This window comes from Halichoerus grypus, chromosome 3, assembly GCF_964656455.1.
Source record: "Halichoerus grypus chromosome 3, mHalGry1.hap1.1, whole genome shotgun sequence".
Lineage (NCBI taxonomy): Eukaryota > Metazoa > Chordata > Mammalia > Carnivora > Phocidae > Halichoerus > Halichoerus grypus.
Genome location: NC_135714.1, coordinates 20,227,050 through 20,239,707, shown reverse-complemented (window position 1 = coordinate 20,239,707; position 12,658 = coordinate 20,227,050). Strand labels below are relative to the sequence as shown.

At 39.7% G+C, this 12,658-nt stretch overlaps 1 protein-coding gene across 4 annotated transcripts in view; it reads right to left on the bottom strand.

The window, feature by feature from the left end:
* Positions 1-12,658, bottom strand: part of ANAPC4 (anaphase promoting complex subunit 4) — a 40,351-nt gene that overhangs the window by 14,775 nt on the left and 12,918 nt on the right. For all 4 annotated transcript variants that reach the window (XM_078068465.1, XM_078068464.1, XM_036090625.2 and 1 more), the window contains exons 12-20: positions 12,518-12,582; positions 11,763-11,805; positions 11,572-11,648; positions 9,807-9,907; positions 9,675-9,726; positions 3,861-3,916; positions 1,313-1,359; positions 407-463; positions 9-65 (exon numbers count right to left, since the gene is read on the bottom strand). In XM_078068465.1, coding sequence (XP_077924591.1) covers positions 9-65; positions 407-463; positions 1,313-1,359; positions 3,861-3,916; positions 9,675-9,726; positions 9,807-9,907; positions 11,572-11,648; positions 11,763-11,805; positions 12,518-12,582 — 555 coding nt within the window. The remainder of the gene's footprint in view (positions 1-8; positions 66-406; positions 464-1,312; positions 1,360-3,860; positions 3,917-9,674; positions 9,727-9,806; positions 9,908-11,571; positions 11,649-11,762; positions 11,806-12,517; positions 12,583-12,658) is intronic.

Here is a 12,658-nt window from a genome sequence, read left to right as displayed (position 1 = left end):
GCCCATACCTGACCAACTTTTTCAACATTAAAGTATTTTCCTTTTCGGTTATAAAGGTCTGGAGCCTAGAAAGAATAAACATAGTTTAACTCTTAAGTCAACTCACAAAAGAGAAAGAAAAAAATTCTTAAGCTTAACGAAAGCCTTTATTTTTTAAGAGAGCTGTTAGTGGCAGTTATCTTTTTCTTTTTGATTGTATGACACATATCCAAACAAAAGTTGAATTTATAAAGGCTCTAAAATAAGTATTGCCATTAATTAGTTCAATAGTTTAAAAAGTACAACTGCTAAAAATGTCAATTAAATTAGATTAAATGTGATTACTTCTCACCATTACCCAGGTTTATTGCAATTCTTAAAAAACAAACAAACAAACAACAACATTATATAAATACCAATTTCCTACCTCATTGAAATGTTCAGTAAGAAATTCGGCAACAAACGTGATATCTTTTTGAGTCATCTATCAAAACCAAAAAGGAAAAGAAAAACAAATCAAGATAAAAGAAAGCTTCCCAATAGATCTTATATTTTTATAATAATGTGACTTTTTTTACTATCTACTAAAAGCCATGATGCAAGAGGCAACATTGCTTCAAAGAAACATCAACAGAAATCCAAAAGATTACGCAACTGTGAAAATATGAAATCTTGAGGCTCTGACAAGCATGTAATTAAACATTTTAAACCCATTTTCCAATCAGCTAATCTAATAGCTACAGAATTCCTTATGGCCTAAAGTTGTTTATTTTAGGCCTTATGTTAAGACTGTGTGTGCAGGGTCCCTGCTCTGGAAGAGGAGACTGTACGTCCAGAGGAGTCACCTTGACTTGAGTGAAGACCTACAACTCAACAGTGATGCTCACACAGAAATCAGGCGGGAATGTTGCCCTAGTCTGAATGTTCTTACTTAAAAGAAAGTCCACGGCCACTTGTCACAATCCTTGTAGTCAGAAACACTGTTTACCAGACATCAGCACTGGGACTAATATCTAAAGTACCAGATTTCCAAGGAAATAAAAATGCATTCAAAACTTAAGGAAGGTAAAGAATACAAGCACCCTACATAATACAGGTTACAAAATCTTACATAAACATGAAAATTATAAAATTAGATAGCCATGGTAAAGGTATTTTGTGATGAAAAACAAATTTCTTAAAGGAAAAAAAAAAGGCTTACTAAGCTGTATTTAGCATCCACAGCCTGACATCTTGTAAACTAGCAACGGTGTAAGAACACCGAGATGAGCAGCCACGCTGAGCTCAGCGAGAGCAGCATTAACACTCTGGAAAACGTACTACCACATACTACCTTATTCAGCTCCGGAAGCACATGGTCCTCCGTCATTCTCAACATTGCTGGCAACAAAAATCAAAAAACTGTCTTTAAAGGAAAGCTACAAACGTAATTTTAATATAGATACATTTCAAAGACTAAATATGTTTCACTGGACTAAATCTTCAATATTCAACCAAAGGAATCTTTTCACCAAGAAAAACATTTTCCTTCTAAATACTAAAACATGAAGACTTTAAATTTTACTTGTATTTTCAGGTTTAAAATGGCTGGTCTAACGATCCTACTAAACTATTATTTTTTATTTTCTCCTTCAACTCAACCCGTTGCCACTCTGGACAGACCGATGTGACGGCTGCTTTGTACGAAGGCGATGTGTGCAGATTGGATTCTTTCCTCTCTTAACACATGGCGTTTCTTCTCCTAAAATCTGCAAGCAATTCGTTCCTCCAAAAGCCTTAGAATACCAAACAAACTTGTTTCTCTCCCCTGGGTCTTTTGCTACACAAAGATATTTGCACTAAGACTTTTGTGTATATACATACACTTATATATACATATGTTTACAGACTCTTTAATATTCATTTTGTACTTTGAGGGTTGTGTTTTTATATTATGTTCACCTAAGTCAAGAGGAACGCTGCACGTGTTTCTGCACAGTGTTTGAATATCCTTCTTAATTGCATTCAGTCAGGAATAAGCATGCTGGATGTGATTCTGCAAACACAGATTATTTTAGAAACTGTTCTTAATTAGTTCAAACTTCTAAATTATCTGAAAAGCAAGCCATGATCTAGTCCACTCATTCATTCATCTGTCCAAAAATTACTCACTGAGCATACTACAGGTGCTGGGGATACAATGGTATAAAAGAAGTTCCTGCCTTCACAGAGGCTACATTTTCCAAAGGAGCAAACCAAGGCTGCACAGCTAACGAGTGGCAGAGCCAGGATTATAATGAGGTCTCTGGTTCTCCAATCCAGCGTGCTTTCTCAATGCCCTGCTCTAATGATAAGGACTGAGCAGTAATTCATTTCTCTTCTAATCAGACTTCTCATTAGAGTTAGCACATGCAATAAGAATATAAACTGCCTCAACTACTCCAGTAATTACAAGTAAAACCAAACCTCTTCTGTAAAAGAAAATTATTTCGAAGACCTCATTCAGTTTTAATATTGTAATTTATTCTAATCAGCATCTCTGATATTAAACAGGCTGGCCTGATAAACACTCTGGCTCCCCATTCTGGCTAGCATTGGTATGGTTTTGAGAAAAAAATGAAGAATTTTAAATGCCAACATCTGCGGATCCCATTCTTTTTTTTATCACAAGCTATTACATTAGGCTGACAAATACAAAGTCTGTTTATAAGATATCGGAATTGAAGATTTGGGCATTTGTTTAAAAGATATGAGCACATTACAGATAATTTAACTTCTATTTTATTTACTCTTTAGAATTTTAACAAACGTGGGATAAATCCCATTTAAAACTAAATTTTGCCTGTGTTGGAAGGGAATGTATGCTGGATTATTTCAAAGATATTGGGGGGGGTCACAAAAATAGTACAAATGGACCTACATAAAATATGCACATGCTGTAGAGTAAGCATTAAAACACTATCAAGTCAGTAAATCCTGGTTAACTACCTACAAATGAAAAGACACTGTGGAGACACAAAGGCAATGAGTGGTCTGCATCCTAGTTAGCCAGGGCATTAGTGTCTGATGGAGAGGATGCTAGAAACTTCTTGTTCAGGGCTGTTCAATGTGGCACTGACAGTGTGTGGCCAGAGTACTTCAAATGTGCACAGCGTGACTAAAGAACTAGACATGTAACTTACATAATTTCAACTAATTTATTTATTTTAAAGATTTTATTTATTTATTATTTGAGAGAGAGAGAGAGAGTGCACAAGCGGTGGAGAGGGAGAAGCAGGCTCTCCACTGAGCAGAGAGCCTGACACAGGGCTTCATCCCAGGACCCTGGGATCATGACCTGAGCTGAAGGCAGCTGCTTAACCAACTGAGCCAACCAGGTGCCCTATAATTTCAAATAATTTGAAGAGCCACAGGTGGCTACTGGCTACCCTAACGGATGGCATACATCTAGAAACAGAAGATCAAGAAACAGAACAGAAAATAAGCTACTCAAGAGCAGAGGCCAGATCTTTGTTTTTCCCCCCCTCTCATTTTAAAAAACCTAACACCCACCAGTGCTTAATACATAGCAGAGATTCAAAAGTGTTATTTTAACCTAAGGAGAAGTTCCAAGGTTAAAAAAAAAAAAATGTTAACCATCAGCAGTGAGTGACAGGGACAATCGGTGCTACAAGTGACGTCTGGGGGGGGCCTGGGCCTGGTGGTACAGGAGGAGGAAGGCGGGCCACGTGTTGAAACCGCTGACACCCGTGAAGGGTACAAGAGGGGTCATTTACACCATTCGCTCTACTCGTACGGTTACTTGAAATTTTACCAGAATAACTGAAATATTCTAAATTGATACTCCCACAGTTTTTAAAGAAGTGTTAAGGTAACAAGAATGCTTTATTCAATTAACTTACCCACATAAAGCCAGCGAAAAAACGCTTTGAAGTTTTTCATACTACTATCTATAACTCTGAAAAGATAAAAGAAATCAGCAAAAAAACGCCTTGAGGTTTTTCATACTACTATCTGTAACTCTGAAAATATAAAACTAAAAGAAATCAGAAATAAAATTATGATGTGTGGTTCATGTATCATCATTCAATTGCTGTGGGATATAATACTCCTTACCATTCTCTTTTATCCTATCTGGAGGACATTTAAACCTTTGATTTTACAAATCAAACACATACCTAAAAATAAAGCTTCAGAAGAGCAAATCCTGGTTCTTTTCAAAAATAAAGCAAATGACTCAGATTCTAACTGGTTATAACAGCCTTGCCACAAACTGTGTAATAGCCTTTCCCAGCATTCAGTAAGGTATGAAATCCTTTTCCAACTTTGCAAATAAAAGAAGTTAGGGAAAAAAACGTTTTCAGCATTATTCTCAGTTAAAAAAATACTCACTGGTAAGAAAAAACATCAACGCCAACAGAATGTCATGATTATAAATTTGTACTGTCACCGCCTCTGGTATCAGTGGACATTATTTTTGGAAGTTGATTTTTGATGCTTATAGTAACTGATCTCAAAAACTGAACTTCCTTGAGCTTTACAGAAATGGACCCCCCAAATTTAAGTATTATAAGTGGAAGTCATGTTCATTTTGATGAAACTGTCTCTAAATATGGACAGGGGTATCACTGCTTAAAAAATCTCTTTAAGCTCACATCTACAAGATAATTACTCTAAGCAAGTAACACCTGCCCTTTTCTTTCCTAAATCTCAAAGCCCTTTCCAAGCAAGAAGCTTCATACTACTGGAGAGGTGGGTCAGTACCATTAATCTAGCTCTCTAGAGCAAAACACTTGACATAAAAAGACTGCGACATTTCTGATGTTACCAAGCAATATAATCAAAACTCTCTTACGGCAAAAATGGAAAAAGGGAAGAAAAGTTCCTTTCTGTCTTTCCCAGTCAATACTCTGACCCCTCCCCACACCCGGCAGGCAGTCCCTGCTCTGCCACAGGTGAACGTCAAAATTCTCACTGCCTCAATTTCTTCGTCTATAATCTAAAATAATAATGCTACATTCAACTTACTTCCAGCGAGCAAGAAGTTAAATAAACTACCTTGCATTCATATTGAAAAGTGATCACAAAAAGCTTAATATTTTGTATTTACTCTGCAAATACGGTGAACCAAAAAATAATTCAACAGGGGAAAAGCAATGTCATCTCTCCTCTCATTTTGTCTTCTGAACACAAGTGTGTCTCCAACCTCTACCTTCTAAAACTCCATTAAAATGATAATGGACCGGTGGGGAGGGGTGTGTTATAAACTCACAAAAACAAAAAGGACGGTAGAAAAGAAATTAATTTCAGAAATGTCAGAAAGGACACGAGGCTGACGAAGCTCAACAGAGGCGGCCGCACGCAGGACACGGAGAGGACATCCAGCAAGGAGACTTCCGGCCTGCGACATCCCAGGGACACTCAACCTTGGGAACGTCAGGCTTGACAGCAGCCCTCAGGATGACACGCGGGGCTGGACACAGGAGGACAAACTGAAATACAGAGCAGTCAGTATGTCCTTTCCCCCAAAACGTGAACGCCTACGGGTTTATCTCCCAAACGAAAACAAACGAACGGGGTTCTCCCAAGAAAGCACATAAACTGGGAAGAACCGAGGTAGCTCCGTGCGGGCGCTGGTGGCCCACGGCACAGCTCTGCACGTCCCGGGCAGGGCACCGAAGCCGGCTTTCTGCTGCCCCTGTCCGCACAGATTCCAAGCAACTTCAAATCGCCTCATGAATAAACATGAGTAAACACCAGAGCAGCAGGTACCGGAAGAGAGCTTGCAACAAGACACCAAGACAGACAGAAAAGTGACCCAGGAACGGGAGATCATTCAGGGAACGGCAGGCTTTTAAAAATATCTAATTAATGTCCTCAGAGATTTGAGAAGATGTCTTCTACAAAGCAAGAGCACAGCTTTGAAAAATGATTAAAGAAGTAAGAAAACACATTTGGAAACTGAAGACTAGGGCTGCCGCGATAAAGAATTCAATGCAAAGGTTCCAGTAATGGTCACGTCCTCCACCTCACGTGACTATCGATTCCAAAGCTGACAGCCTAGACCCCAGCACTGCCAACGTGAACCCTCTGACTTTTTTTTTTTTTTAAAGATTTTATTTATTTGACAGAGAGAGACACAGCGAGAGAGGGAATACAAGCAGGGGGAGTGGGAGAGGGAGAAGCAGGCTTCCCGCCGAGCAGGGAGCCCGATGTGGGGCTCGATCCCAGGACCCCGGGATCACCACCTGAGCGGAAGGCAGATGCTTAACCACCTGAGCCACCAAGGCGCCCCCTCTCTGACTCTCAATGTCAAGTATGCCACTCACCAACAACCACCTCTCTTCCCAGGGACCTCTCTCCAGCACCTCAGCTTTTGTCTCCCCAAGACTACTGCCCACTGGTTCCCCACCTCTCCTCCCTGTCTCCCACTCACACCATGTCCCCACTTCCCCCCCAAACCAGCTCAAATTCCAGGATCATTTGAATCATACCCTCGCTTTAATTCCCTTGCCCCACTCTGGCTTCACTTTGGTCATGAAGCCTAGCAAATCTAAGTGCTCATCTGCTCTGTGCCCCAGCACACCTGGCTGGCCCCGACTGGAGAAAAGCCAGCAGCCACGCTGACCGGGGTCACTCCTACTCTCACAAGGGCTCCCCAAGTGGCCCTCAGCACCAGCAGCATCCGCCTATTTCGCCCGTTCTTTCTCCCACTGCCTGAGACAACCGGCTCACAGCTTTTCCTTTATTCTTAAACCACCTCCCACCCTTAACCTCCAGCTGACAGAACGTTGCCTCATCTCATTAAGATGGTAAGAACAGTTGGAAGTGAACGTCCGCAAGCCCCCATGGGCCCGGATACTAGCGTCTGTGACCGTTTCCGCAGCCTTCTCTCCCGCAATTGTGGATACACGATCTTTCCAGCCCATTCCCCAATGCCCCACATAGCTATCCCCTCCCGTACTTTTACTCCAGCAATCCTCTCCTCCCTCCACCATCAATCGTTCCCCTTCCAGAACACCCCATCATATATAAATATGCTCTAACTGCTCCTATCGTAAGAAGATAAAAAAAACCCCAACAACTGTTTGCAACTACAATAAAACTCCTCAAGAGACAACATCTGCTGTTTCTTTGCATCTGCTCTCATTCTGTATCCCAACAGCTCCACGACTCCATGACGTGGCTCCAATCAAGGTCACCAATAATCGATTCTAGTAATACTCTGATTATCTGTTCTATTCTTGGTCTTCATCTTACTTGACTTAGCAGCATCTGACAACCGATCCCTCATTCCTTCTTACCACGCTTCCATCCCTCGGCCTACAGGACACCCACTCTCCTAGTCTTTCTGCCTCTCTAGCTTCCTCTGCTAGCTCTCCATCAGCCCCATTTCTAAATGTTGGAATGTCCATCTCTGGAGTCTTTAGATCTGTCTTCTTCTCTAAGCACACTCACTACTACCTCATCCAGTCTTATGGCCCAAAATAACACCAATGTGTTGATGGCTCCCAAACTGACATCTCCAGCCTGGACCCCTCCCTTGAATACTAGCCTCATATGATCAACAATGTCTTGGACAGTTCCATGAGGCTATCTAACAGACATTTCAGATTTAATATGGCTGACACACTGACCAGGTCATCAAAATTCACATCACTAAGGAAGGGCAGACACAGACATCATTTGCTTGCCTCCGGATGTGACACCTTGAGAAGGACACTCCTCCAGTTATGTAGTATTCTGGCCAGGGATGTATAACCTGAATCTAATCATAAAAATACCAGATAAACCCATATTGAGGAACATAAAATACACATATACAGTTTATATATTCTCTCCCAAGTCTTCTCCATTTCCGTAAATGTCAATCCTACTCTTCCAGGTGCTCAGGACCTAAACTCATAATTACCCATGACTCCTATATTTTACCATCCACACACAATCATTCAGCAAATCCTGTTATTTCTACTTTGAAAACATACCCAGATTCTGACCTCTTTGGATCCTAACCACCATTTCTCTCTTGGCTTCTGTCGTTGCCCTCTTTTAATTTATTCTCAAAACTAAGCAAATAACAAAAGGATCTTTTAAAAACCTGTCATATCCTTTCACTCCATGACCTTAACTGCTTCTTCTTATATCCAGAGTAAAAGCCAAAGTCCTTCCAACTGCCTACAGACTCTACACAATGTGGCCCATCCTCCTCTCTCAACTCATCCTCTCTCACCCTCTGTTGCTCAACTCACTTCAGCAGTGGCTCTCGAGGCATGCTCCAAACTCAGCGCCTTCACACTTGCTGTCTCTTTTACCAAATATCAATGACTCACTTCTTCCAACATCATCATCTCAGCAAGGCCTGCCCTATGTGAAATCGCATCCCTTAGGTCCCCCTTCCCTGCTTGGTTTTTCTCATCACTACTCACACTATCTGCCTTCTATATATTTTAATCATTCATTTCTTTATTGTCTATCTCACCACATTAAAATATAAGATCCATAAAGATTTTACCAGTTTCGTTCACTGCTATATCCTCAGCATCTAGAATAATGTTTAAAATATAGTTAAGTACTCAATAAATGTCTACCATCAATGACAATGTTGGGTAATTAAGTCAAGAAAATGTCTCAGGAAACAGCAAAGACACAGATATGAGAAATATGTGAGGAAAAACAGAAGACACAGATCAGTTCACTGCCTAATATCTGACCAACCAAGTTTCTAGAACAAAAATCTAATTTAAAAAAAAAAAAAAAGGAGATTACCAAAATAATAACAGAATTCAGGTTCAAATGGTATTTTCTTATTATCAGCGTAATGAAAAGACCCATATCCAAAAACACTACTGTGAAATTTCAACATATCAAGGATAAAGAATGAAGCTTTGAGAGATGAGAAACAAAAAAACCCCTACAGAGGGATGAGAATCAGAAGCACCAGACCTTCCATCAGCCACAAAAAGGCCAGCATACGATGAAGCAATACTTTCAAACTTCTCTGAGAAAATGATTTCCCCTTCATCATCCTATACCCATTGGACACCATCAATAAAGTGTGAAAGTAGGAGAAAAGACACACAGTTTATCGTCTCGTAGCTACTTCCTGAATAAGTTACTGGAGGATGTTTCCCAACAAAGTGATTAAAGGAAGCATGAAGCAAAGGAGATCATGAAGTCCGGACCTAAGAGAAAGCACCCAAGTGCCTGCCTGAGGGCTGCTGGGGGGGCGGGGAGGAGGCCAGAGGAGGAGCCATCAGGGACTGAGGGGGCCCCAGGGCATGATCCTGCCCTGCAGACAGGGGGAGAATCTAAGGATGTGATAAAGGCAGAAAGAAGAAAACAAAGTCTAGGAAAAACAAACACAGAGAAGAAGAATTTCTAAAACTGGATAAATAAAAGAAATGCAGTACAGTTACACAACTTAGAAGTATGGAGGTAAGCTGCAGAAGAACTACAAACAGAAACAGTTACAGGAGTTAAAAGGATTCCCCCTGGAGAGGGGACTGGAGTGAGGATGGGGGCGGTGGGGGAGAGTGTAATACCGCTTTAACTGATGAGACGGCTATGTTATTGGCTTGTTTGAATCACGTAAAGGTAATAACTTTGATAAAAGCATATAAAACCCATTTTAAGAAAATCATGACAATTTGCTGGGTTCTTGCTTATAAGAATAAAATATTCTCAGGTCAGTGATTCCAGGTATCCCCAATACTTACTGAAGAAGTTCATTTGCCTTGAGTATGAAAGAACCCACAGCGGTAATAGCATCTGAAGAGAAATAAACAAACATCATTTTTCTAGTAAGTAAAGTGTGTTTAATGTATTCTATTGAAAAATTAAATTACTACCTTCAATTCCTGCAGCATCTAGTCCAAGAGGTTCATATTTTTGCTTCCACGAAGCCATTCCTTTCAGTTCACTCAAATGGTATAATAAAGACTCGGAGCCACTATCAAAACAGAGCAGAAGTAAGTTACTATCATTACCAGCATCAAGGTGGCAGACAGCTAATTCCTCACCTAAATATTTCCAAATTTTCAGAAATAAAAAATGAAAGTAACTTCAATTTTCTTTCTATGAGAAATGATCATTTCTCAAAATTTTCTCTAAAAGCCGTAACAGAACCATTTGGCCATCCGGACAACTGAGATGAATACATGACTGTAAGATTTAATCTTACAAGATCACATTATGTTCTACAGTTAGCCCTGGCACTTTGAAGACAGTCATATGGTCATCTTATTCACCCAAAAGCTATGTATTTAGCATTCAACAAACATGTATTAAGCTCTAGCTTTAAGTCAGCACTGTGCTACATACTGCAGACACAACAGTGAACAAAGCGAAAGGATCCTTACGGCACTGACAGTCTCATCGTGGGGGAGGACACTCATAACCACATCAGACAGTGTATCATTCCAACTATCATAAATGCCTAGAAGGAAATGCACACGAGTGCAGGTGTAATTCAATAACCTGACCTAATCCGGGGAATTGGGGAAGGCCTCTTGGAACAAGTGAGATTTTAGCTAAGGGGTTCAAGTAAAGAGCAAGGTGGGAGTGTTCCAGAAGGCAAGACGGATGCACAAAAGCCCTGAGTGGGATGAAAAAAATGTCAAGTCTGGTAAGCCCACCAGTGCACATGAAGCAGAGAGGCAGATGTGTTAAAGGCTATGCAAAGGTCTTGGTCCTGAGAGCAATAGGAAGGCCCTGGAAGTTTTTTAGAGTAACATGATCAGATCTGCTGTGGGGAATACATTTGAGGGGCACATATATATTTGTGGACTGGAAACCAGGCCAAAGGGCACTGCAGTGACCCAAGGCTGAGGTGATGTAGTAAGGGCTAGGGAACTCAGCATAAAGGGATTTATCAAAATTTAAGTCAAACTCCGAGCAGCCACATGCAAACTGCTTCACTGAGGGAGCTGTGGATAGAAATAGCATGAGACCTGAAGATCGGAGACAGAGTCTGGCAGTGACACTTAGTAACTTCAGGCCAGTATGGGTTTCAGTTTCTTCTTGTGTAAAAGGAGGATAATCATAATCAACACCTTGCCAAAGTGTTAAATGCAAAAACACGTAACATGCTTTGTACACTGTAAAATGATAAATATAATTTCTCTGCTCAAAAAAGGGCATATGGGGATGCCCGGGTGGCTCAGTCGGTTAAGCATCTGCTTTGGGCTCAGGTCATGATCTCAGGGTCCGGAGATCGAGTCCCGCATTGGGCTCCTTGCTCAGCAGGGAGCCTGCTTCTCCCTCTCCCTGCCGCTCCCCTGCTTGTGCGCTCTCTCTCTCTCTGACAAATAAATAAAATCTTAAAAAAAACAAAAAAAGGTATATGCCTTTTCAAAATATACCTCATGGTTGTCTGGCTGGGAAAAAAAGCCCAGACAGAGAGCCTAACCCGGTGAACAGATGTTTGAAAATTATTTCAAGATTTACCATTATTGACTCTTTATATCTTGGGCACTCCAAGATTCCCCTCAAGTGCCAATGCAACAATTTTAGCTAGAAAAGGCTAAAAAAAAGAGAGAATGCCAGCTGATGAAGAACACCGACACATGTAGTACATGTAGACACAATACCAAAGATTCAACATCACCTTCATACCTCTGTAAGTGACTTATAACCAATTTTTGTATACTAGAATATGATGACTCTATAGACTGGCCAAGCTTCTTTAAGCCCTAAGTAAGAGAAAAAAATATATTTAGCATATAAGTAAGATATTGCATGCTGCTCTAAAAAAAATCAAGAATGTGCACATAAGCCATTTAAAGACAAAGATATTTTAGCTGCACCTTTACTGTTAACTGGTTCATTAAGAGGGTCTGAAGTTCAGCACTACAATGAAAAAGAAAGTATTTTTAGTCTTCTCTATTCAAAATGTGAATGCAGCACTTAAAACTTTTAAAAGTAAAAACAACATTTTTAAGCAAAATAAACAAAAAGAAATAGCCCAACAAAAATTAAGACTTTGTTGTATTCAAAAAGGGACAGAAAACAGGAAAAATAAAGTCCAGAAACAGACTGAAGTGTATTTAAGATGTACTGAATGCTAAAATGGCATTTTAAATCCGTAAGGAGAAAGTGTAATACCCAATAAATTATGCTGGGCAATTATCTAAACCTTCAGAAAAAAAGAAGTTAGTCTTCCATAGCATATAACCAAATACATCACATCTGGAACATGTAGATGGAATAAAACATAAACTATAAAAAAACTCTAGAAGAAAACACAATCTTTTGAATACTCTTAAGATGGGAAAGGTCTTTTTAAGAATAACGCTAAGGCAGATACCATAAAGGAAAAGACTGACGGGACCATAAAAAACTAGAAATTTTTTTACACATTTAGTAAAACATATATGTATTATAGACATAGAAAATGATTACATTTACAAAAAATGCATAGAAAATCTAGAAAAATAAATACTATTTTTTATTATGTACCAGAATTTTCTATTTTTTTTACAATGAATATGAATTCCTTTCAAAATAAAAAACTACTGTAAAAAAGAAGAAAAAGCAAGAGCACCTAATATGAGTTTACTACCTTGCTTTCCCCCATAACAGCAAGTGCATGAATTCATCTTGCACAGACGTGGTTGTGCTCTTCTCCTAGACAAAATGGATAACATCATGATATATATTTTTAAAATTATAACCATGTATAATTCAAAATTAAAACTATAGG